The sequence below is a fragment of the Chiloscyllium plagiosum genome, unplaced genomic scaffold (assembly GCF_037043375.1).
Source record: "Chiloscyllium plagiosum isolate Xiang-an unplaced genomic scaffold, Cpla_swu_hap1 HiC_scaffold_9, whole genome shotgun sequence".
Taxonomy (NCBI): domain Eukaryota; kingdom Metazoa; phylum Chordata; class Chondrichthyes; order Orectolobiformes; family Hemiscylliidae; genus Chiloscyllium; species Chiloscyllium plagiosum.
Genome location: NW_028270147.1, coordinates 1,244,468 through 1,271,386, shown reverse-complemented (window position 1 = coordinate 1,271,386; position 26,919 = coordinate 1,244,468). Strand labels below are relative to the sequence as shown.

Below are 26,919 nucleotides of genomic sequence, written 5' to 3'. Positions count from 1 at the left end.
CGGATTGTTTTCTTTGGAGCGGCGGAAGCTGAAGGGAGGCTTGATAGAAGTCTATAAAATTATTTAGTTAAAAATCACACAACACCAGGTTATAGTCCAATAGCTTTCAGAGCGCTGCTCCTTCATCAGTTGGTTGGAGGTGATGAAAGAGCAGCGCTCCGAAAGCTAGTGCTTCCAAATAAACCTGTTGGACTATAACCTGGTGTGTGTGATTTTTAACTTTGTATACCCCAGTCCAACATTGGCATCTCCAAATTATAAAATTGTGAGATGCATAGATAGGGTTAACAATCAGAATCTTTCCCCCAGAATTAACCTTTCAGGTCCGGTGACCCTTCCTCAGAACTGATGGCATCTGGGAAATTGTCTATACCCCAACATTTCCTAGCTACCATCAGTTCTGAGGAAAGGTCACGCCAGATGTGAAACGTTTACTCTGATTTCTCTTCACAGATGCTGCCAGACCTGCTGAGCTATTCCAGCAGCAACTTCTGTTTTTGTATAAAGACAGATAGAACAAAAGAATAAAGAAAATTTACAGCCCAGGAACAGGCCCTACGGCCCTCCAAGCCTGAGCTGATCCAAATGTACTGTCTAAACCTGTTGGTCAATTCGTAAGCATCTGTATCCCTCTGCTCCCCACCTACTCATGCATCTGTCCAGACGCATCTTAAATGAATCTACCGTGCCTGCCTCTACCACCTCTGCTGGCAGCACGTTCCAAACGCCCACCACCCTCTGTGCCACGTGTATCCCACTTAAACTTGCCACCTCTCACCTTGAAAGCGTGACCTCTCATTATGGAATCCTTCACCCTGGGAAAAAGCTCGTCTCTTTCCACCCTGTCTATACCCTTCATCATTTTGTAAACCTCAATCAGGTCCCACCTCAATCTCCTTTTTCTAATGAAAATAAACCTAACCTGGCAACATCCTCGTAAACCTTCTCTGCACCCTCTCCAAAGCGTCCACATCCTTTTGGTACATAGAACATAGAACATAGAACAATACAGCGCAGTACAGGCCTTTTGGCCCTCGATGTTGCGCCGATCCAAGCCCACCTAACCTATACTAACCCATTATCCTCCATATACCTATCCAATGCCCGCTTAAATGCCCATAAAGAGGGAGAGTCCACCACTGCTACTGGCAGGGCATTCCATGAACTTACAACTCGCTGAGTGAAGAACCTACCCCTAACTTCAGTCCTATATCTACCCCCCCTTAATTTAAAGCTATGCCCCCTTGTAATACCCGACTCCATACGCGGGAAAAGGTTCACACTGTCAACCCTATCTAACCCCCTAATCATCTTGTACACCTCAATCAAGTCACCCCTAAACCTTCTTTTCTCTAATGAAAACAGCCCCAAGTGTCTCAGTCTTTCCTCATACGATCTTCCTTCCATACCAGGCAATATCCTGGTAAACCTCCTCTGCACCCGTTCCAGTGCCTCCACATCCTTCCTATAGTATGGCGACCAAAACTGCACACAATATTCCAGATGCGGCCGCACCAGAGTCTTATACAACTGCATCATGACCTCAGGACTCCGGAACTCAATTCCTCTACCAATAAAAGCCAGTACGCCATATGCCTTCCTCACCGCACTATTTACCTGGGTGGCAACTTTCAGAGATCTGTGTACATGGACACCAAGATCCCTCTGCTCATCCACACTACCAAGTATCCGACCATTAGCCCAGTACCCCATCTTTTTGTTATTCTTCCCAAAGTGAATCACCTCACACTTAGCTACATTGAATTCCATTTGCCACCTTTCTGCCCAGCTCTGCAGCTTCTCTATATCCTGCTGTAACCTGCCACATCCTTCCTCACTGTCAACAACTCCTCCGACTTTCGTATCATCCGCAAACTTGCTCACCCAACCTTCTAACCCCTCTTCCAGGTCATTTATAAAAATGACAAACAGCAATGGTCCCAAAACAGATCCTTGCGGAACACCGCTAGTGACGGCACTCCATGAAGAAACTTTGCCATCAACTACTACCCTCTGTCTTCTTCCATCCAGCCAATTCCTAATCCAAACCTCCAACTCACCCTCAATGCCATATCTCCGTATTTTCTGCAGTAGCCTACCATGGTAATGTGGCGACCAGAACTGTACACAGTATTCCAAATGTGGCTGAACCAACATCCTGTACAATTTTAACATGACTTGCCAGCTCTTATACTCAACACCCCGTCCAATGAAGGCAAGCATACTATATGCCTTCTTGACCACTCTATCCACCTGTGCAGCATCCTTCAGGTTACAGTGGACCTGCACTCCCAGATCTCTCTGCCCATCAACTTTTCCCAAGACTCTTCCGTTCATTGTATAATTCGCTCTAGAATTAGTCTTGCCTAAATGCATCACCTCATATTTGTCTGGATTGAAATCCATATGCCACTTTTCCGCCCAACTCTCCAGTCTATCTATATCCTCCTGTATTTTTTGACAGTCTCTGCTGCTTTCTGCTACTCCACCAATCTTCGTGTCATCTGCAACCTTGCTGATCATACCAACAGTGCCCTCTTCCACATCATTTATGTATATCACAAACAAGAGTGGTCCTAACACTGACCCCTGCGGAACACTACTGGTCACCTTTCTCCATTTCGAGAAACTCCCTTCAACTACTACTCTGTCTCCTGTTGCTCAACCAATTCTTTATCCACCTCATTCGAACGCCCTGCATACCATTTCCTCTCTCGCCTCCCTCAGCAACCAGGGATAGATCCTATGTGTCTTATATAGTTTCATCATTATATCCCTACTTTTGTACACTACACCTCTCCAATGAATGAAAATATTCCATATGCCTTCTTTACAACATTTTCTACCTGCACTGTTACCTTTAGAGATCTCTGCACTTGCATGCCATGACTCTCACTTCATCTACCCCCTCAGTATATTCCCATTCATTGTGTATTACCTTTTACTGTTTGACCTCCCTTAATGCATTATCTCATACTTATTAGAGCTGATTCGCATTAGCTACTTTCCTGCCCACTCCACCAAACCATCCATACCACTTTAGAGTTTACAACTATCTCCTACACTATCCACTATGCAGCCATTTGCACAGCCATTTTTTTTGTCATCTGAACAATTGTGCCCCACACATTCAAGTTCAAATTGTTAGTGTATAAAACAAACAGCAACACTGAGTCCTGCGAAACACCAATGGAAACAGCTTCCCATTCACAACAGCAGCCATATCCCATTATCTTTTGTTTCCTGTTACTAAGCCAATTTAGATCCAATTCGATACATTTCCTTATATCCCATGAGCTTTTACTTTTCTTGACCAGTCTGCCATGTGAGACCTTGCCAAATGCCTCATTAAAATCCATGTCGACCACATCCACTGCACTACCCTCAACGATTCTCGTCACTCCCTCAAAAAAGTTTAATCAAATTTGTAAGGCACGACATTCCTTTAACAAGACCATGCTGACAATCCCAGATTGGTCCATGCCTTTCTAAGCGACAGTTTATCTGATCTCTCAGGATTGATTAAGACTAACTGGCCTATAATTGCTTGGCATTTCCTTTGTACCTTTTTTAAACAATAGAACCACATTTACATTCTTCCAGTCCCCTGGTACCTCACCTTTGTCTAGAGAAGATTTGGAAAATAGCCCTCACAGCATCTGCTATTTCCTCCTTAACCTCCTCCAACATTCTAGAGAACAATCCATTTGGACATGGTGACTTATTCACTTTGAAGGATTCCAGTTCATTTATTTCACATACAAGACAAAACATTTATTTAAAATTGTTAACATATACTCTGCATCTTCAGACAAGTTCCCTTCTTAATGTCTGATAAGTACCACTTTTGCCTTAACTATTTTTTTGTTCTTTAAATAATGGCAAAACATCTTTGGATTCTTCTATATCGTGTTTGCTAATATTTTTTCATGCTTCTCTAATTTTATTTCTTTTTTTTACTTGATCCTTGTATTTTCTATACATATCTAGGCAAGCTGCAGTTCTGAGCTTTTGATTACCTAAGCTTTATTTTTCCATTCAATCTTCCCCTGTAATTTTCTTGACAACCATTTGGCAATAGTGATTATGTCTGCTTTTGCCCCCTGCTAGTTTATCACTGATTTATCCTTTAGCCGTCCACTCCAGTCCATCACAGCCGAATTACTCCTCTGTTTTGTAAAATTTGCCTTCCTCACTTAAAGACTGTGGTTATTGATAATGTAAATATTTCTGTTAGAGGCTCCGCAATTTCCTCTGTAACTTTCCACACTATTCTGGGGTACACTTGATCAAGTCCCGGAGATTCATCCACCTTTATGTTATCTAAGATGTCCAGCGCTTCCTTATCTGTAATGTGAACTCTTTCAAACCATCAAAATTTACATCTGAGTTCTCTCGTCTTCATTTCTTTCTCTCTAGTAAAACTCTTGCAAAATTTTCATTTAGTATCTCTCCCATCACTTGAGATTAAACACAAAGAGGACCTTGTTGATCTTTAAAAGGCTCTCCTCTCTCTAGTTGCTCTTTTACTCTTGGAGACTGTAAGTACTGCAGATGCTGGAAGCCAGAGTCAGTAGGTGTGAAGCTGGAGAAGCACTGACAGCATTAGAGGAGCAGTAAAGTCAATGTTTCGGACTGAAATCCTTTGTCAGGACTGGGGAGGGGGAGGGGGAGGGGGAGGGGCCCAGATGTAAATAGAGGGAGGGGGTGGGGCTGGGGGAAGGGTAGGTGGGATGGCGATAGGTGGATGCACGTGGAGAGTTATTGTGATTGGTCAGTGGGAAGGGTGGAGTGGAGAGGTGAGTAGGAAGATGAACAGGGAGGCGAGGAGGAAGGGTGGCATTAAACATGGGAGGAGGGATTTTGAAACTGGTGAAGCCATTATTGAGGCCATTTATCTGTACGCTTTCCACGTGAAATATCAGTTGTTGTTCCTCCAGTTTACATTTGGCCTCACTCTAACAGTGGAGAATGCCGAGGATGGAAATGTTGTCAGGGAAGTGGGAGGGATAATTAAATTGGATGGCAACCGTAAGGTCAGGTTGGTTGATGCGTGCAGTGCGCAGATGCTCCATGAACCAATCCCTGCGTCTGCATTTGCTACCCCCAATATAGAGGAGATCACATCAGGAACAACGGATGCAATAGATGAAGTTAGATGAAGTGCAGGTGAATATCTGTCAGATCTGGAAGGATTGTTTAGGGCCTTGGACGGAGGTGTGGGGGGAGCTGTAGGGGGAGCTGTGGGGGGGAGCTGTGGGGGGGAGCTGTGGGGGGAGGTGTGACACCTCTTGCGGTTGCAGGGAAAGGTACCGGATGTTGTGGTGAAGTTGATGAGGAGTGTAGAGTTGATGAGGGAATTGCGGAGTGAATGGTCCCTGTGGAAAGTGGACAAGGGTAGAGAAAGAAGTATCTTTTTGGTGATGGGGTCTGATTGTAGGTGGCAGAAATGTCAGAAGATGATGCATTGGATTTGGAGGTTGATGAGGTGGTATGTGAGGACTAAGGGGGAGGGGGTTTGAGGACAGAAGTGTGGGAGATGGAGGAAATGTGGTTAAATGCATCCTTAATTATTGAGAAGAGGAAAAATGGTCACTGAAGTAGGAGGATATCTGGGATATCCTGGAGAGGAATGCTTCATCCTAGGAGTAGATGCAGTGGAAGTGGAGGAATTGGGGGCATGGGACTTTTGCAGGAGGGTGGGTGTGAGGAGGTGTAGTCGAGGTAGTTGTGGGAGTCAGTGTGTTTGAAATAGATATCAGTGGTGAGTCGGTTTCCAGAGACCGAGACGGGGAGTTCCAGGAAGAGGAGGTTAGTCAGTAGCAGTGGTGGACTCTCCCTCTTTATGGGCATTTAAGCGGGCATTGGATAGGTATATGGAGGATAGTGGGTTAGTATAGGTTAGGTGGGCTTGGATCGGCGCAACATCGAGTGCCAAAGGGCCTGTACTGCGCTGTATTCTTCTATGTTCTATGTTCTATGTTCTAAATGGCGGGGTGGAAGGTGTTGGTGAAGTTGACGAACTTGCGGAAGCACGATGCAGCACCAATGCACTCATCAATATTGCGGAGGAAGAGGTAAGGGATGGTGCCTGTGTAGATGTAGAAGAGGGACTGTTCCATGAATCCTACACAGAGGCAGGCATAGCTCAGGCCCATGCAGGTGCCCATGGCTACCCCTTTGGTTAGTAGGAATCAAATGAAAAATTGTTGATGGTGAGGACCAGTACTGCCAGGCAAATGAGAGTGTCAGTGTAGGGGTCTGATTGGGCCTGCGGGAGAGGAAGAAACAGAGGGCTTGAGCGATGCAGATGTAAATGGTGTTTTCATTCATGGTGAAGATGAGGTGTTGGGGGCTGGGGAACTGAAAGGTTTGGAAGAGGTGGAGGGTGTGGGTTATGTCTCAAATGTAGGTGAGGAGTTTCTTGACCAAAGGGGAAAGAACGGAGCTGAGGTAGGAGATGTGCTCAGTGGGACAGGAGCAGGCAGAGACAATGGGTTGACCAGAATAGGCAGGTTTGTGGATTTTGGGTAAGAGATAGTTCTCCAACCCCATACCTACTCGTTTCTATCAGGAGATCTCCCAAAGTGACATGGTTGTTGATAGTCTGGGAGTTGATGGCTTGGTGATCAGAGGTAGGGTCATAATTGAGGATAGTCGGACAAGGTGTTAGAGAGTTGGTGTCTGGCCTCAGTGATGTAGAGGTCAATTCACCATGCTACCACCACACCCCTTATTGGTGAGGTCGGGGTTGGAGTGAAGGGAGTGGAGAGCTCCATGTTCGGATGGGAAGAGGTTAGAATAGCTGAGGGGGTGGAGAGAACCACGCAACTGATGTCTGCGCCGTACATGCACTTCCCAACCCGACCTTCCAGTTGCCATTCATTTTAATTCCCTCTCCCTCTTCTCCAGCAGCATGTCCATCCTTGGTATCCTCCACTGTCACAGTGAGGGCAAATGGAAACTGGAGGGTAAATGGAAACAACACCTGATATTTCTGAACTGCCCTCCTGATCTGCTGAAACGTAAAATGAAACCACTGTGAGAGACTTGTTAAGATCGGAAGCAGCCATCTTGTCACGTATTAAAAGCCTGGAAACCATTTTGAATCTCTTAATAGTGTCTGCTTGCTAAGTTTGTACTTTCCCAGCTCAGTGAGGTAGTTGATCTTGTATTAATACCTGATAGTGAACTCTTTCCCAGCATGGGAGTGTTCTTCTTTTACAAGAACCTATTGTATTCTAACACTTGCGTATCAGCTACTAACTAGCACTATCCAGACACTACATGACTGAGTAGATAGAGGAAGCTCTAAATGAGTTTTTTTGCTTCGGTTTTCACCAAGGAAAGGGAACTTGTTGTAAAAGAAAACTTAGAGGAGCTGGGATACAGCCTTGACCAGATCATGATTGATGAGGTTGATGTGCTAGAAATTTTGGAAAACATTAAGATTGATAAGTCTCCAGGGCCAGACCAGATTTATCCTAGGCTGCTCCGGGAAGCGAGAAAGGAGGTTGTACCGGAGGATTGGAAGGAGGCAAATGTTGTTCCTCTTTTCAAGGAGGGTAATAGGGAAATCCCTGGAAATTAAAGACCAGTCAGTCTTGTGTCTGTGGTCAGCAAGGTTTTGGAAAGAATTCTGAGGGATAGGATTTATGACTATTTGGCAAAGCATAGCGTGATGAAAGGCAGTCAGCATGGCTTTGTGAGGGGAAGGTCATGCCTCACAAATCTAATTGAGTTCTTTGAGGAGGTGTCAAGACAGGTCAATCGAGCAGCAGATGTGGTGTGTATGGACTTATCAAGGCATTTGATAGGGTTACCCATGATAGGCTCATTCATAAAGTCAGGACGTATGGGATACAGGGAGATTTGGCTGTCTGGCAGAAGGTTGTAGATGGAATGTAGTCTGCCTGGAGGACAGTGAGTGGGGTCCTGCAGGGCTCTGTACTTGGGCCTCTGCTCTTTGTAGTCTTTATAAATGACTTGGATGAGAAGGTTGAGGGTGGATTAGTAAATTTGCAGATGAGACAAAGGTTGAAGGTGTCATCGATAGTATTGAGGGCTACTGCAGGCTGCAGCACGACATAGACAGGATGCAGAGTGGGCTGAGAAATGGCAGATGGAGTTCAACCTGGATAAATGCGAAGTGATGCATTTTGGAAGGTTGAACTCAAATGCTGAATATCGGATTAAAGACAGGATTCTTGGCAGTGTGGAAGAACAGAGGGATCTGGGGTGTGCAAGTACATAGATCCCGCAAAGTTGCCACCCAACTGGATAGGGTTGTTAAGAAAGCACATGGTGTTTCGGCTTTCATTAACAGGGGGATCGAGTTTAAGAGCCATGAGGTTTTGCTGCAGCTCTACAAGTCTCTGATGAGACCACACTTGGAATATTGTGTCCAGTTCTGGTCGCCCTACTATAGGAAAGATACAGAGGCTTTGGAGAGGGTGCAAAGAAGGTTTACCAGGATGCTGCCTGGACTGGAGTGCTTGCCTTATGAAGAAAGGTTGAATAAGCTCGGACTTTTCTCTCTGGAGAGAAGGAGGAAGAGAGGAGACCTGATCGAAGTGTACAAAATAATGAGAGGAATAGATAGAGTCAATAGCCAGAGACATTTCCCCTGGGCAAGATTGACTGTTACGAGAAGTCATTGTTTGAAGATATTAGCAGGAATGTACAAAAGGAGCCGTCAGAGGTAGATTCTTTATGCAGAAAGTCGTGAATGCATGGAATGCATTGCCAGCTGTGGTGGTGGTAGCAGAGTCATCGGGGACATGTAAGTGACTGCTGGACATGCAAATGGTTAGCAGTGAGTTGAGGGGTGTGTAGGTTAAGTTACTATATTTTACATTAGGATTAAATCTCTGCACAACATCATGGGCCAAAGGGTCTGTTCTGTGCTGTACTTTTGTATGTTCTATGTACTGACTGGGCAAAGTGTAACCCATATAATCATGCAACTCTCTGCATCTCATTGGAGTGACTTGTGACCACATTCGGTTAACTTCTCTCTCCCCGTGAGTTCACGAATAAACAGTCAAAACACAAGATTTGTGTGGCATGCTATATTGTTCCTCTAAACTGGACGAGCAAGTCAGCCACTGCATATTTTATCCTATCCCCAACATTGACATCTTCTATAAACCCAGCGAATCCCACCGTGCCTCCTGCTTTAAAGACCGCAATTTCCCCTCCCACTTCAGCGCATCTCATCCACTTCCCGCACTCTATCCTCTAACCCCATCCCTCCAACTGCAACAAGGACAGACGCCCTCCCAAGCCCCACTCCCCTCCCATTTATCTCTCAGCCCTCCGGCTCACAAGCCTCATTCCTGACGAAGGGCTTATGCATGAAATGTCAATTTTCCTGCTCCTCGGATACTGCCTGACCTGCTGTGTTTTTCCAGCACCACACACTCGACTCTGATCTCCAGCATCTGCAGTCCTCACTTTTTCCTAGATTGTGTGAAATGCAGGTAAAGCGCTGGAAGATATGTTTGGGTGTTTTGATACTGAGGAGGGAGGAAGTACACAGACAGGTGTTACACTTTCTGTGGTTGCATGGTAAAGTGCATGGGGCTGTGCGGTGGGGTCTTGGGAGTGAATGAAAGTGGACCAGGTCCCAGAGGGAACAGTCCCTATGGAAGATGGACAAGGAAGGGGAGGGGAATGTGTCTGGTGTGGCACCTCACTGGAGGTGGTGGAAGTAGTGATTAATGATACTCTGGATGTGGATGCTGGTGGGATGGTTGGTAAGGACAAGGGGGACCAATCGCTGTTGTGGGAGGGGACACATTGGGTGAGAGCTGAAGTGTGGGAGATAGGTTGGACCCAGTTGAGGGCCCTGTCAACAACTCTGCTAAGAATCCTCGGTCGGGGAAGAAGGTGGACATTTTGGAAGCTCCTTTGTCGAAGTTGGCCTCATCAGAATGGGCAGTCCTGTTTATGGCCTCTGGGAAGGAGGTAGAAGCAGGCTATCCGGGGTTGGCATACTTGGAGGTAGTGGTGGGGAGATAACCAGATGAAATAAGGTTGGTGACGGCGATTGACACAATGGCTTGATGTTCCATTGTAGGGTGGGGTCATGGTCCAGGGGAAGATAGGAGGATGTATCTGAGAGCTGGCGCTCAGCCTCTGCAACATCAGTCTGCCTGTCAACAACAGCCTGACCTTTATCTGCACGCTTAATTACAAAGTTATCGTTAGATCAGAGAGTATGCAGTGCAGTCAGTTCCTGGGAGGATAGCTTAGAATTGGTGAGGAGAGGCAGAGAAATTGAGGTGACTAATGTCACATCGACAGTTTTCAATGAACAGGTCAAGTGCAGGTAACAGGCCAGAGGCAGAGGTCCAGGCGGAGGGAGAGTGTTGGAGGTGGGCAAAGTAATCTGTGGGATGGGGAATTTGGTTCTGTCTTCACAAATAACACAAATAACCTCTGAGAAATGTTAGGGAACAGTGAGGGGACAGAACTAAAGGAAATCAGTATTAAGAAAAAAAATGGTGCTGAGGAAATAATTGGGGTTAAAGGCTGACTTGATTACCTATATCCCAGAGTATTAAAGGAAGTGACCCTGGAAATATTGGATACACTGGTGGTATTCTTCCATAATTCTATGGAGTCTGAAGCCATTACTACAGATTAGAGGGTGACAAATGTAATTATGATTTAAAAAGGGAGGGATAGAAAAGAAAACTACACTTAGCCAGACATCAGTAATAGGGACGTCATAAGGACGTTGTACTGTTGAGATATTATGACATGCGATACTGTAATTGAAAAACTCTCTCCTAATGTCAGCAGTCATTCAGTTTGGCCAGTGTTCTGTACAGTGCAGTCTATTCATGAGTTAGTCAGCCAGTCAGCTCTCAGTAATGTAGTAATCTAAGTCTCTTGATTACAATTACAACGTTTAAAAAGCATCTGGATGGGTATATGAAAAGGAAGGGTTTAGAGGGATATAGGCTAAATGTTGGCAAATGGGACTAGATTTATTTAGAATATCTGGTCTGCATGGAGGAGTTGGACTGAAGGGTCTGTTTCCGTGCTATACATCTCTGACTCTATTGTAAAAGACATGATTTGAGACATTTGGAAAGCATTAATGAGATTTTTTGAGGATGTACCTAATAGAATAAGGGAGAACCAGTGGATGTAGTGCATTTGTATTTTCAAAAGGCTTTTGATAAGATCCCTCAGAAGAAGTTAGTGAACAAAGTTAAAGCACATGAGGCAGGGAGGCTCATATATTGGCACAATTTAAGAATTGGTAACAGACAGAAAAGAGATTAAGAATAAATGGGTCTTTTTCCAGGTGGGAGGCAATGACTTAATACTTGGGCCCAGCTATTAATGACAATATATGAATAACCTAGACTAGGGACCAAAATGCAGCATTTCCAGGTTTACTGATGACATGAAACTGGGCAGTTTTAAACGTTGTGAGGACAATTAAAATTGGCTTCAAGGTGATTTAGGCAAGTTGAGTGAGTGGGAAAACACATGGCAGATGCAGTATAATGTGGCAACATGTAAAGTTATGCATTTGGTGTGGAAAAAAAAGTATTATTTAAATATTTCTAATTTAAATAATACTCTATTTGGAAGCAGACTTACAAAGGGATATGGGTATCCTCATACACTAGTCAATGAAAGTAGGCAGTTATGGCAAACAATTAGGAAGGCTAATAGTATGCTGGCCGTCATTACAAGAGGATTTGATTTCAGACATAGAGATGTCTTACATGCTGTACAGGACCTTGGTGAGATCACATCTGCAGTGTTGTGTGCAGTTTTGATTTCCCTACTAAAACAGCATTTACTTTCCATGGAGGGAGTGCAGCAGAGGTTCACTAAGCTGACACCAGGGATGACAGGACTATCCAATGAGGAGTGGTTAGTTCGACTAGGCCAAGTATTCTATTAGATTAGATTACCTACAGTGTGGAAACAGGCCCTTCAACCCAACCAGCCCACACCGATCCTCCGAAAAGTAACCCACCCAGACCCATTTCCCTTTGACTAATGAACCTTACACTATGGGAAATTTAACATGGCCAATTCACCTGACCTGCACATCTTTGGATTGTGGGAGGAAACCAGAGCACCCAGTGGAAACCCACTCAGACACGGGGAGAATGTGCAAACTCCTCACAGACAGTCACCAGAGGCTGGAATCGAACCTGGGACCCTGGTGCTGTGAGGCAGCAGTGCTAACCACTGTGCCATCGTGCTGCCCCCATTCACTCCAGTTTAGAAAGATGAGAGGATCTGACTGAAATAGTTAAAATCCTAACAGATTGGACAGACTAGATGCAAGGAGGATGTTGGGAAATCTAGAACGAACCAGAGGACACAGTCTCAGGATACAAAGTAAAACCAATTAGGACAGAGATGAGGGAGCATTTCTTCATTTAAAGGGTAGTGAAACAGTGGAATTTTCTACCACAGATGTCTGTGGAGGCCAAGTTTGTAGATATTAAAGACTTAAGCAGTATGCGGAGAGGTATGGTGTTGTATTACAGGGTCACGCCATGATCAAACTGAATGGCAGACAAGGCTCAAATTTTTTTAAACATAAAATGTTCAAGAATTAGGACACAGATTTAAAGTTACTTGCAAAGGAAGCAAATGAAATGTGAGAAATGTCAAGTGGATCTGGAGAGTACTGCCTGGAAGTGCTGATGGAAGGTTCAAGAATACATGAGATTATTGCTTAAATAGATACAATATGCAACAGAATGGCTCCAATTCATTACACTCATTTGGAAAGTCAGTGCAAACATTGACTGAATTGTCTTCTTCTACATGGTAAATACTTCTATGATTCTGCAATAAAAGTCCATTCAGTCAGATCTTGAAAGTTATGAAGAAATCTGCTTCCATTTGCAACGGAAATCAGGACGAGAGACCATTAACATAGGCATTAGGGAATTCAAGAGAAATTTCTTTACTCAAGAGAGTGGTGAGAACATGGAACTTCTCCCACAAGGAATGGTTGATATGATTAGTATTAATACAATTAAAGGGTAAACTGGATTAAAAACACGAGGATGTGAAATATAGTGAGGAGTGCAGAATCATAGCTTCTTGAAAGTGGAGTTGCAGGTAGATAGGATAGTGAAGAAGGCGTTTGGTATGCTGGTCAGAGTATTGAGTACAGGAGTAGGGAGGTCATGTTGCGGCTGTACAGGACATTGGTTAGGCCACTGTTGGAATATTGCGTGCAATTCTGGTCTCCTTCCTATCGGAAAGATGTTGTGAAACTTGAAAGGGTTCAGAAAAGATTTACAAGGATGTTGCCAGGGTTGGAGGATTTGAGCTACAGGGAGAGGCTGAACAGGCTGGTCTGTTTTCCCTGGAGCGTCGGAGGCTGAGGGGTGACCTTATAGAGGTTTACAAAATTATGAGGGGCATGGATAGGATAGTCTTTTCCCTGGGGTGGAGGAGTCCAGAACTAGAGGACATAGGTTAGGGTGAGAGGGGAAAGGTATAAAAGAGACCTAAGGAGCAACTTTTTCACTCAGAGGGTGGTACGTGTATGGAATGAGCTGCCAGAGGATGTGGTGGGGCTGGTACAATTGCAACATTTAAAAGGCATTTGGATGGGTATATGAATAGGAAGGGTTTGGAGGGATATGGGCCGGGTGCTGGCAGATGGGACTAGATTGGGTTGGGATATCTGGTCGGCATGGACAGGTTGGACTGAAGGGTCTGTTTCCATGCTGTACATCTCTATGACTCTATGAAATGAAAAGTGGGTATAAAGAAGCAATTCTGTTGGAACATAAACACTGGCACTGGTATGTTCAGCGGAAAGGACCTGTTTCTGTGCTGGGAATACTTGGTAATTGATCTACAATCACCTGCTGAATATTAGAGCTGGTATCCAGGTTTTTCAATGGTCCAGACCTACCTCCATTGGATAAATACTAGTTTGTGCAGTTGCCCCAGCCAGTGATCCTGCGAGAAACCTTTCAGAGGTTTTGATGTTTTGCTTGTCCCTTGCGAACAGCTTCTTATACTGCAGAAAATGGAAGAAAGGTCAAATGCCTGAAATTCAAAAGCACAGAAAGGCTTTCACCCAGACTGACTTCATCCCATGGTAGTAATCTGGTTCCTGGAATCCGAATCAATTCGGTTTCTAGAACCAGTATCCATTCCACTCCAGGAACCAGTAATGATCCTGCTCTCAGAATCAGCATTGATCCTGCTCCCGAAATGATAGCAATCCAACTCCGGGAGTTGCTATCAACCCAGCTCTTGATATTGGACTCAATCTACCACTTAGAACCAACAGCAAGTCCAATACCAATCTACCTGCTGGACCTGAAAGTATATCCAACATCAACACTGATCTGGCTCTCTGGTCCAACATTAGAAAAATGGCAGCTTATAGCTGCAGAGATTTATGAATCCAGTTCCTTTCTGATTGTACCAAAATGATGATACCTAGTTTAGCATCAATGCCCACAGACCTAAACCAGGGTGCTGACACACACAACTCAATATCAACAGTACCTGCTCATAAGCCATGAATTTGATGGCGGTTTCTGGTGCTATCTTCACTACGTTCATCCCATTTCCTCGCCACAAAGATGTCACTCCTCCCTCTTTAAGCATCTGCTTGAATCCATTGTACATATTCATTTGGTTTGATTTGGAAGAATGGACCTGGTTAGAATAGAGTAAAATTTGTTAAAATATAACAATATCCACAGTAATTTGATTTTATTTAGCAGAAAGATAAGCATGGAGATGTAGATAAATTGACTACACAAACACCATTAACCTGAAACCCAGGGACTGCGATTTCTCCCTATGGGGTCCGTACTACCTGATATAAATCATGTGTTAACCCTGTCACACATTCTCATTGTGGAAGATTATTAATCTTTTCCTGTGTATTATGATGCTAAATTACTTGTTATACTGTATATTATTGAACAAAGTAGTTGATTAGCATATGCTAACAAATAAAAACGATTACATTATACAAAGAAAAGAACAAAGAAAATTACAGCACTGGAACAGGCCCTTCAGCCCTCCAAACTCCACTGACCCAGATCCTCTATCTAAACCTGTCATCCATTTTCTAAAGATCTGTATCCCTTTGCTGAAATTATGCTATTCTTCCCACCTCTACCATCTCCACTGGCAACGCATTCCAGGCCCCCAGCACCCTCTGCGTAAAGGACTTTTCATGCATATCTCCCCTAAAACTTTCCCTTCTCACTTTGAACTCATGACCCCTAGTAATTGAGTTCCACACTCTGGGAAAAAGTTTCTTGCTATCCACCCAGTAAATGTGCAGGCATTATACCTCCTGTGGTTTTTTTCCTGTTATTACACACAATCCATTGTTAGCCATAATAATCCCCATTAGCAGTTATTCGTTCTCCTAGACTGACCATTATCCACTCCTTTGTCTCTCCGACGTTTCTTCTATCTCTTTGAGGTCTATCTCCACCTGTTATTTATTTCTTCTCCGCTTCCCCATTGTATCTTGAGCAAAAATAAACCTTTTCCTAGTTTCCATCAGACCCAAAATGTTAACTCTAATTTCTCTCTACAGATGTTGACAGACCTGCAATGTTTTATACAGCTGCAACATAATTTGCCAACCTTTACACTCAATGTCTTGACTGATGAAGGTTGAAACTTTATTGCTGGAACAGCACAGCAGGTCAGGCAGCATCCAGGGAACAGGAGATTCGACGTTTCGGGCACAGGCCCTTCTTCAGGAATGAGCAGAGAGTGTTCAGCAGGAGAAGATAAAAGGTAGGGAGGAGGGACTTGACTGATGAAGGCAAGCTTGCTGTATGCCTTCTTTATAACCTTATACACTTGTGTTGCCATTTTCAGGAAGCTATGGGGACTTGTATCTCAAGACCTTTCTGTATATCAATCTCTTAAGGGTCCTGCTATTTACTAGGTAAAAACAATGACTGCAGATGCTGGAAACCAGATTCTGGATTAGAGTGTTGCTGGAAAAGCACAGCAGTTCAGACAGCACCTGAGGAGCAGGAAAATCGCATTTCGGGCAAAAGCCCTTCATCAGGAATGCAGGCAGAGTGCCTGAAGGGTGGAGAGATAAATGAGAGGAGGGTGGGGGTGGGGATGAAGGTGATAGGTCTGGGAGGAGGGTGGAGTCCTGAAACAGACTCAACTCTTTGCTACCTTCCCCCACCCTCCTCCCAGACCTATCACCTTCATCCCCACCCCCACTCACCTATTGTACTCTAAGCTACTTTCTCCCCACCCCTACCCTCCTCTCATTTATCTCTCCACCCTTCAGGCACTCTGCCTGCATTCCTGATGAAGGGCTTTTGCCCGAAACGCGATTTTCCTGCTCCTCAGGTGCTGTCTGAACTGCTGTGCTTTTCCAGCAACACTCTAATCCAGATCCTGCTATTTACTGTATACTTTCCTCTTGCATTTGACCTTCCAAAATCCATCAACCTCCTATTTGTCCAGATTAAATTCCAACTGCTATTTTTCCAACCGATCTATATCCTGCTATATCCTTCGACAACCTTCCTCACTATCCATAATTCCTCCAATTTTCACGTGGTCTGCAAACTTTCTCAGCAGGCCACTTACATTTTCATCTGAATAATAGATCTGAATATCAATACCAATACTGTTCACTGAACACCAGACAGAAAAACACTCATCCACAACTACTGTCTGTCTGTCTTCTATGACCAATCCAATTTTATATCTAACTCATCAATGCATTGTGGATCCTATGTGACTTAGTCTTCTGGACAAAGCTAGACTTTTAGTAGCTACTGCTGACAATGTAAGCTTTGTTTTGTTTAATTATAATAGAGTACAGACAGCAGTAGAGGAGACAGCAATTATTTTGTCAGGAATACCTGCATTAGGACTTTGAGCCGATCGAGAGGGGCAGTGCCAGTACGAGACACGGCACCGGCCATTGCCCCAGACAGCAGTTGCTTCCACCACATGCCTGTTGTCTTCTCCTCTTCTGTAAATTCATCAGGAATGGTCAAACTGTCCCCAATGTCCAAAACCTAGAGGCGGAAAGTGAAACACATTTGGAAAGGACTGGCATGGATTTTATTTTAATCAAACTGTTCAGAAATGTCATTACATACCTTTGGAGCAGATCCACTTGAACCCAGGGCTCCTGGTTCAGAAGCAGGAACACTACCACTGCACCACAGATGCCCTACAAGTTGTGGGAAGCAGCAGATATTACATCCCACTGTGAATATGAATAATAGAGGATAGGTTTTGATCCATCGACCTAGTCATAGAATCATGGAGGTCTATAACACAGAAAAGACCCTGGGAAGTAACATGCCTTCCTGGAATCTCATTTGCAGACACAAATACATTCCTGTTGTGATTGAATTTCCTGTTACTAAAGCCTTCCCACAATTATTCTTTCTCCCTCATGCAGCAGAGCCAATAGTGGTGCAATGGTTTTGGAGGCAGAGAGATTTAGAGCACAGAAAAAGACCCTTTGGCCCACAGAGTCTGCATTGGACAAAAACAACCACCTCACAATTCTAATCCCATTTACCAGCACTTGGCCCATTCCAGCCTTGTATATACCTAAGTGTACACCTAAACAATTTTTAAATGTTATGAGGGTTTCTGCCTCAACCACCCTTAGAGGCAGTGAGGTCTAGATTCCCAACACCCCTTCATGGAAAAGCTTTTCCTCACAGCTCCTGTAAACCTCCTGCTCCCCCCCCCCCCCCCCCCTCCCCCACCGCCACCTTAACATGGTTCAATTCCTCCACCAAGGGGAAAGCTATCTTCCTGCCTACACTAGCTATGCCCCTTATAATGTTTTTTTTTAAATTCCCTACAGTGTGGAAACAGGCACTTCAGCTCAACCAGTCCACACCGACCCTCCGAAGAGTAACCCACCCAGACTCATTTCCCTCTGACTAATGCACCTAACACTACGGGCAATTTAGTGTGGGCAATTCACCTGACCTGCACATTTTTGGACTATGGGAGGAAACCGGAACACCCGGAGGAAACCCACACAGACACGGGGAGAGCATGCAAATTCCACACAAACAGTGGCCCGAGGCTGGAATCGACCCTGGGACCCTGGTGCTATGACGCAGCAGTGCCAACCACTGAGCCACCGTGCTGCCCATACCTTTCATCCCCACCCCCTCCATCGCCACCCCTTATGTCAGTCACTCCCAATTCTGCTGCCCTGCTCTCTATTGTTTCCTTTCGTTTGTCTCTCCCTCCAATTTCCCTGAGAACATGTGGATGAGGGTAGAGCAGTGGATGTAGTATACATGGCTTTTAGTAAGGCATTTGATAACGTTCCCCATGGTAGGCTTATGCGGAAAGTCAGGAGGCATGGGATAGAGGGAAATTTGGCCAATTGGATAGAAAACTGGCTAACCGGTCGAAGTCAGAGAGTGGTGATAGATGGTAAATATTCAGTCTGGAGCCCAGTTACAAGTGGAGTTCCGCAGGGATCAGTTTTGGGTCCTCTGCTGTTTGTAATTTTTATTAATGACTTGGATGAGGGAGTCGAAGGGTGGGTCAGTAAATTTGCAGATGATACGAAGATTGGTGGAGTTGTGGATAGTGAGGAGGGCTGTTGTCGGCTGCAAAGGGACTTAGATATGATGCAGAGCTGGGCTGAGGAGTGGCAGATGGAGTTCAACCCTGCCAAGTGTGAGGTTGTCCATTTTGGAAAGACAAATAAGAATGCGGAATACAGGGTTAACGGTACGGTTCTTAGTAAGGTGGAGGAACAGAGGGATCTTGGGGTCCATGTTCATAGATCTTTGAAAGTTGCCACTCAGGTGGATAGAGCTTGTAAGAAGGCCTATGGTGTATTATCGTTCATTAGCAGAGGGATTGAATTCAAGAGTCGTGAAGTGATGTTGCAGCTGTACAGGACTTTGGTTAGGCCACATTTGGAGTACTGTGTGCAGTTCTGGTCGCCTCACTTTAGGAAAGATGTGGAAGCTTTGGAGAGGGTGCAGAGAAGATTTACCAGGATGTTGCCTGGAATGGAGAATAGGTCATACGAGGATAGGTTGAGAGTTCTAGGCCTTTTCTCGTTGGAACGGCGAAGGATGAGGGGTGACTTGATAGAGGTTTATAAGATGATCAGAGGAATAGATAGAGTAGACAGTCAGAAACTTTTTCCCCGGGTACAACAGAGTGTTACAAGGGGACATAAATTTAAGGTGAAGGGTGGAAGGTATAGGGGAGATGTCAGGGGTGGGTTCTTTACCCAGAGAGTGGTGGGGGCATGGAATGCACTGCCTGTGGGAGTGGCAGAGTCAGAATCATTGGTGACCTTTAAGCGGCAATTGGATAGGTACATGGATGGGTGCTTAAGCTAGGACAAATGTTCGGCACAACATCGTGGGCCAAAGGGCCTGTTCTGTGCTGTATTGTTCTATGTTCTTGTTCTATGTTTCCAATTTAGGCTCCCCACTTCCTGCCCAATAGCATTAAAATTTGGAGGGACGGCGGGAGGGGGTGATCTAGTTAAAACATGCAGAATACTGAATGGCTTGGACAACGCAGATGTTGGGAAGATGTTTCCATTGGTAGCGGAGACTAGGACCAGAGGGCACAGCCTTACAGTATATAAAAACAAAGAAAATTTACAGCACAGGAACAGGCCCTTTGGCCCTCCAAGCCTGAGCCGATCCAAATGTAATTTCATACATCTCCATCATGTCCCTCTCAGGCTCCTCTGCTCCAAGGAAAAGAACCCCAGTCTGTCCAAACTCTTCTAATTAAAACTCTCCAGGCCAGGCAATATCCTGGTAAATCTCCTCTATACTCTTTCCAGTGCAATCACTTCTCTCCAATAACGTGGATTCCAGAACTGCGCTCAATACTCTAGCTGTGGACTTGGGGACTTATTAGCAATAGGCAGCATGCTTTTGTGAGGGGAATGTCGTTTCTCACACATTGATTGAGTTTTTTTTGCAGAAGTGACAAACATAATTGATGAGGGCAGGGTTGTGTATGATGTCTATAGGACCTTAGCAAGGCCTTTAAAAAGACCCTTTTTTTTAAGATTTGTGAAGTCACATGGGACCTGTGGTGAGATGGTAAGATGGATACAGAACTGGTTTAGTCATAGGAGAGAGAGACTAGTGGTGGAAGGGTGATTACCTGACTGGAGGTCTGTGACCAGTGGTGTTTTGCAGGGATCAGTGCTGGTACCCCTGGTTGTTTGTAATATATTTATAAATGATTTGTAGGAAAATGAAGGTGGCCTGATTACTAAGTTTGTGGACAACACAAAGATTGGCGGAGCTGTGGATAGTGAGGAGGATTGCCAGAGGATACAGCAACATATATAGATAGGTCGAAGACTTGGGCAGAGAAATGGCCAACTGAGTTTAATCTGGACAAATTGAGAGGTGACATATTTTGGAAGATCTAATGCTGGAGGGAAGTGTGCAGCAAATGGCAGAACACTTAATAGAATAAACTTACATAGGGATCTAGCGTACAGTCCACAGTTTCCTGATAGTGGCGGCACAACTGGATAAGGTGGTCAGGAAGGCATATGGTAAAAGTGAGGACTGCAGATGCTGGAAATCAGAGTCTTGATTAGAGTGATGCTGGAAAAGCACAGCTGCTCAGGCAGCATCCGAGGAGTAGGAATATCTACATTTCGGGCAAAAGCCCTTAATCAGGACACAATCTTGGTGGCCAAAGCGCCTGTTCCACTGTTCTTTGTGGCCTCACCAAAGTTTTGTACAACTCCAACATCACCTTCCTGTTCTTATAATTTAGGCCATGACAAGGCAAAAGATCCTGTACAATTACAGCAAGACATCCCTGCTCCTGTACTCTAATCCACTTACTGAGGCCAACATACTATGTGACTTCTTCACCACATGCTGCACCTGCAATGCTTACTTTCAGCAACTATTGCACAAGGACATCGAGGTCTCGTTACACCCACTCCTCTTTTCCAATCTGTTGCCATTCAGATAATAATCCAAAGTAGATAACCTCATTTATTAACATTATATTTCATCTGCCGTGCATTTTCCCACTCATTCAGTCTGTCCAAATCACATTGCAACATCTCTTCATCCTCCTCACAGTTCACCATCCCACCCAGTTTCCCATCCAAACATGCTGCTGTCTGTATTATAGAACAGTACAGCACAGAACAGGCCCTTTGGCCCACGATATTGTGCCAAGATTTAATCCTAATGTAAAATATAGTAACAACCTACGCACCTCTCAACTCACTGTGCATGTCCAGCAGTCACTTAAACGTCCCCACTGTCCACCACTACCACTGGTAACCCATTCCATGCATTACAACTCTCGGTGTAAAAAATCTACCTCTGACGTCTCCTTTATACCTTCCTCCTAATATCTTCAAACTATGACTTCTCGTACCAGTCAATCTTGCCCAGGGGAAAAGTCTCTGGCTATTGACTCTATCCATTCCACTCATTATTTTGTACACCTCTATCAGGTCTTCTCTCTTCCTCCTTCTCTCCAGAGAGAAAAGTCCAAGCTTATTCAACCTTTCTTCATAAGCCCTGCAAGTTCAGGCAGCATCCTGGTAAACCTACTTTGCACCCTCTCCAAAGCCTCTGTATCTTTCTTATAGTAGGGTGACCAGAACTGGACACAATATTCCAAGTGTGGCCTCACCAGGGACTTGTAGAGCTGCAGCAAAACCTCGTGGCTCTTAAACTCTATCCCCCTGTTGATGATAGCCAAAACACCATATGCTTTCTTAACAACCCTATACACTTGGGTGGCAACTTTGAGGGATCTATGTACTTGCACACCCAGATCCCTCTGTTCCTCCACACTGCCAAGAATCCTGTCTTTAATCCTATGTTCAGCATTCGGGTTCGACCTTCCAAAATGCATCACTTCACATTTTTCCAGTTTGAACTCCATCTGCCATTTCTCAACCCAGCTCTGCATTCTGTCTGTCGCGCTGCAGCCTGCAATAGTCCTCTATACAATCGACGACACCTCCAACTTTTGTGTCATCTGCAAATTGACTAACCCCACCCCTCAACCTCCTCAAAATTTCCTTTTCCCCAATTAAATATCTTCCCTCGGTAACTGCTCCTTTCACTCCAAGGCTATGCTAAATGTGAGGCAGTTGTGATCACTTTCACCAAAGTGCTCTCCCACCGCGAGATCTGACACCTGTCCTGGCTCGTTGCCGAGCACCAAATCCAAAATGGCCTCTCCCCTCGTCAGTCTGTCGACATACTGAATAAGGAAACCCTCCTGAACACACCTGACTAAACTGGCTCCATCCAAACCATCTACACTTAGGAGGTTCCAGTCGATATTGGGAAAGTTGAAATCACCTATAATAACAACCTGCTACTTTTGCATTTTTCCAGAATCTGCCCTCCTATGAGATCTTCAATCTCTCTACTGCTATTAGGTGGTCTGTAGAAAATCCCCAATGCGGTGGCTGTTCCCTTGCTGTTCCTAACTTTTACTTATACTGACTCAGTAGGCAAACCTTCCTCAACAAACTTCATTTCAGTAGCTGTGATCCACTCTCTGATTAGCAATGCTACACACCCTCCTCTTTTTCCACCCTCCCTGTTCTTTTTAAACGTTCTAAACCCTAGAACATCAAGCAACCATTCCTGCCCCAGTGAAACCCATGTCTCCGTTATGGCCACAACATCGTAGCCCCAAGTACTGATCCATGCTCTAAGTTCGTAACTCTTATTCCCCCAACCCCCTGCCAAATTAGTTTAAACCCTCCCAAATTACACAAGCAAATCTCCCACCCAGGACATTTGTACCCCTCCAGTTCGGGTGCAACCCTTCCTGCATGTACAGGTCCCACCTTCCCCAGATGGTATCCCAATGGTCTAGGCCCTCCCTCCTGCGCCAGCCTCGCAGCCAAGAGTTAAGCTGCATTCGCTGACTGCTCCTCATCTCACTATCTCGTGGCACCAGTAGCAAACCTGAAATCACTACTCTATTCGTCCTGCTCTTCAGCTTCCAACCTAGCTCTCTGTAGTCACTTTTCAGATCCTCAATCCCTTTCCTGGCTATATCATTGGTGCCAATATGTACCATGACTTCTGGCTGCTCCCCACCCCCCTTCAGAATCTTGTAAACCCGATCGGCGACATGCCGGACCCTGGCACCAGGGATGAAAATGTGTTGCTGGAAAAGCGCAGCAGGTCAGGCAGCATCCAAGGAACAGGAGAATCGACGTTTCGGGCATAAGCCCTTCTTCAGGAAACTTCTTCGGGCTTATGCCCGAAACGTCGATTCTCCTGTTCCTTGGATGCTGCCTGACCTGCTGCACTTTTCCAGCAACACATTTTCAGCTCTGATCTCCAGCATCTGCAGTCCTCACTTTCTCCTGGCACCGGGGAGGCAACATACCTTCCGGGAGTCTCGTTCCTGACCACGAAATCTCCTGTCAATCCGTCTGACTATTGAGTCCCCTACCACTAGCGCTCTCCTATTTTCCCACCTTCCTTCTGAGCCTCAGTGCCAGAGACCTGACAACTATGGCTTTCCCGTGGTCGGCTGTCCCCACCAGCAGTATCCAAAACGGTATACTTATTGCTGCGGGGAACGGCCACAGGGGATCCCTGCTCTTATCGTCGGTTCCCTTTCTTCCCCTGACAGTAACCCAGCTGTCCTTATCCTGTGTCTGGGAAGTGACCAACTTTTGGTATATCCTCTCGATTTCCCCCTCAGTATTAATGGATGCTGAGGTGAAGATCGTTGAGAGCTTCAAGTTCCTGGGAGTAAATATCACCAACAATCTTTCCTGGTCCATCCACGTAGTCACTACAGTCCAGAAACATACCAATGCTTCTACTTATTCAAAAGGCTAAAGAGATTTAGTATGTTCACAACGGCTCTTAATTTTTATAGATACACAATAGAAAGGATCCTATCCGGAAGTATCACAGCTTGGTAGAACATAGAACATAGAACAATACAGCACAGAACAGGCCCTTCGGCCCACGATGTTGTGCCGAACTTCTAACCTAGATTAAGTACCCATCCATGTACCTATCCAAATGCCGCTTAAAGGTCGCCAATGATTCCGACTCTACCACTCCCACGGGCAGCGCATTCCATGCCCCCACCACTCTCTGGGTAAAGAACTCTGCTGTTTGTAATTTTTATTAATGACTTAGATGAGGGAGTCGAAGGGTGGGTCAGTAAATTTGCAGATGATACGAAGATAGGTGCAGTTCTGGTCGCCTCACTTTAGGAAAGATGTGGAAGCTTTGGAGAGGGTGCAGAGAAGATTTACCAGGATGTTGCCTGGAATTGAGAGGAAGTCGTACGAGGATAGGTTGAGAGTTCTAGGCCTTTTCTCGTTGGAACGGCGAAGGATGAGGGGTGACTTGATAGAGGTTTATAAGAAGATCAGAGGAATAGATAGAGTAGACAGTCAGAAACTTTTTCCCCGGGTACAACAGAGTGTTACAAGGGGACATAAATTTAAGGTGAAGGGTGGAAGGTATAGGGGAGATGTCAGGGGTGGGTTCTTTACCCAGAGAGTGGTGGGGGCATGGAATGCGCTGCCCGTGGGAGTGGTAGAGTCGGAATCATTGGCGACCTTTAAGCGGCATTTGGATAGGTACATGGATGGGTACTTAATCTAGGTTAGAAGTTCGGCACAACATCGTGGGCCGAAGGGCCTGTTCTGTGCTGTATTGTTCTATGTTCTATGTTCTCTGTTCTAACCCACCCCTGACATCTCCCCTATACCTTCCACCCTTCACCTTAAATTTATGTCCCCTTGTAACACTCTGTTGTACCCGGGGAAAAAGTTTCTGACTGTCTACTCTATCTATTCCTCTGATCATCTTATAAACCTCTATCAAGTCACCCCTCATCCTTCGCCGTTCCAACGAGAAAAGGCCTAGAACTCTCAACCTATCCTCGTACGACTTCCTCTCAATTCCAGGCAACATCCTGGTAAATCTTCTCTGCACCCTCTCCAAAGCTTCCACATCTTTCCTAAAGTGAGGCGACCAGAACTGCACACAGTACTCCAACTGTGGCCTAACCAAAGTCCTGTACAGCTGCAACATCACTTCACGACTCTTGAATTCAATCCCTCTGCTAATGAACGATAACACTCCATAGGCCTTCTTACAAACTCTATCCACCTGAGTGGCAATCTTCAAAGATCTATGTACATAGACCCCAAGATCCCTCTGTTCCTCCACCTGACTAAGAACCCTACCATTAACCCTGTATTCCGCATTCTTATTTGTTCTTCCAAAATGGACAACCTCACACTTGGCAGGGTTGAACTCCATCTGCCACTCCTCAGCCCAGCTCTGCATCATATCTAAGTCCCTCTGCAGCCGACAACAGCCCTCCTCACTGTCCACAACTCCACCTATCTTTGTATCATCTGCATTTGTGGTCTGGGGCAACTGCTCTGCCCCAGACCACAAATAATTACAGAGAGTTGTGAAAACAGCCCAGTCTATCACAAGAACCACTCTTTCTTCCATTGACTCAGTCTATACTTCCATCTGGCCTGGGAAAGCACAACTTTGAAAACACAAACCAACAGATTCAACAACAGCTTCTTCCCTGCTATTATCAGACCTGTGAAGACCCCTCATATATTAGAGTTGGTTAGGCCACCTTGGTTAGGCCACAGTTGGAGTACTGTGTGCAGTTCTGGTCGCCTCACTTTAGGAAAGATGTGGAAGCTTTGGAGAGGGTGCAAAGAAGATTTACCAGGATGTTGCCTGGAATTGAGAGGAAGTCGTACGAGGATAGGTTGAGAGTTCTAGGCCTTTTCTCGTTGGAACGGCGAAGGATGAGGGGTGACTTGATAGAGGTTTATAAGATGATCAGAGGAATAGATAGAGTAGACAGTCAGAAACTTTTTCCCCGGGTACAACAGAGTGTTACAAGGGGACATAAATTTAAGGTGAAGGGTGGAAGGTATAGGGGAGATGTCAGGGGTGGGTTCTTTACCCAGAGAGTGGTGGGGGCATGGAATTCGCTGCCTGTGGGAGTGGTAGAGTCAGAATCTTTGGTGACCTTTAAGCGGCAATTGGATAGGTACATGGATGGGTGCTTAAGCTAGGACAAATGTTTGGCACAACATCGTGGGCCGAAGGGCCTGTTCTGTGCTGTACTGTTCTATGTTCTAAGATAAGGTGACTAGCAAAGGCCTTTTCCCTAATTTAGGGGAGTTCAAAACTAGAGAGCATAATTTTAAGGTGAGAGAAGCAAGATTTAAAAGAAACCTGAGGGGCAACTGTTTCACTTAGAGGGTGGTTCATATGTGGAATGATCTGCCAGGGGAAGTGGTCAATACAGGTACAGTTACAACATTTAAAAGATATTTGTATAGGTACATGAATAGGAATGGTTAAGAGGTAATCGGCCAAACACAGGTGAGTGGGACTAGTTTGGTTTGGAAACCTAGCATGGATGAGTTGGATGCAAGGTCTGTTTCCATGCTATATGACTTTTCGACTCCCTGACTCTATGAATGGGGCAGGGCAATCAGCCCATTGAACCAACCCTGCCATTAAAACACTTTAATGCCTTTTACCCTCCACATCACCATAACCCTGTACCCTACTGATAATCAGAAATCAATCCATCTCTAGCTTAAACATACTCAAAAAACTTCCACAGCCCTCTGAGGTGCAGCATTGCAAAAGTTCAATACCCTCCGTGAAAAGAAAATCTCATCTCGGACCTAAAAGGCATCCCCCTTATTTTCAAATTGTGCCTCTGTTTCTAGCCTCCCCAACAAGTTGAAACGTCTTGTTTTAAAATAAGTTGGTATGTTTCAATATTTGGTATGTTTCAATTAAATTATCTCTCCATCCTAGAAACTCGTGTTGTGGCCAGTTTGTTCCAATCTCTCTTCACTGGATAGTCCCATTATCTGGGGAACCT

General features: G+C 45.1%; 1 protein-coding gene across 1 annotated transcript in view; it reads right to left on the bottom strand.

Annotated features, from left to right (window-relative positions):
• The window catches only part of LOC122556252 (mitochondrial adenyl nucleotide antiporter SLC25A24-like), a 92,332-nt gene that overhangs the window by 29,131 nt on the left and 36,282 nt on the right, over positions 1–26,919 (bottom strand). The window contains exons 5-7 of the mRNA XM_043702883.2: positions 16,887–17,045; positions 14,527–14,679; positions 13,922–14,029 (exon numbers count right to left, since the gene is read on the bottom strand). Coding sequence (XP_043558818.1) covers positions 13,922–14,029; positions 14,527–14,679; positions 16,887–17,045 — 420 coding nt within the window. The remainder of the gene's footprint in view (positions 1–13,921; positions 14,030–14,526; positions 14,680–16,886; positions 17,046–26,919) is intronic.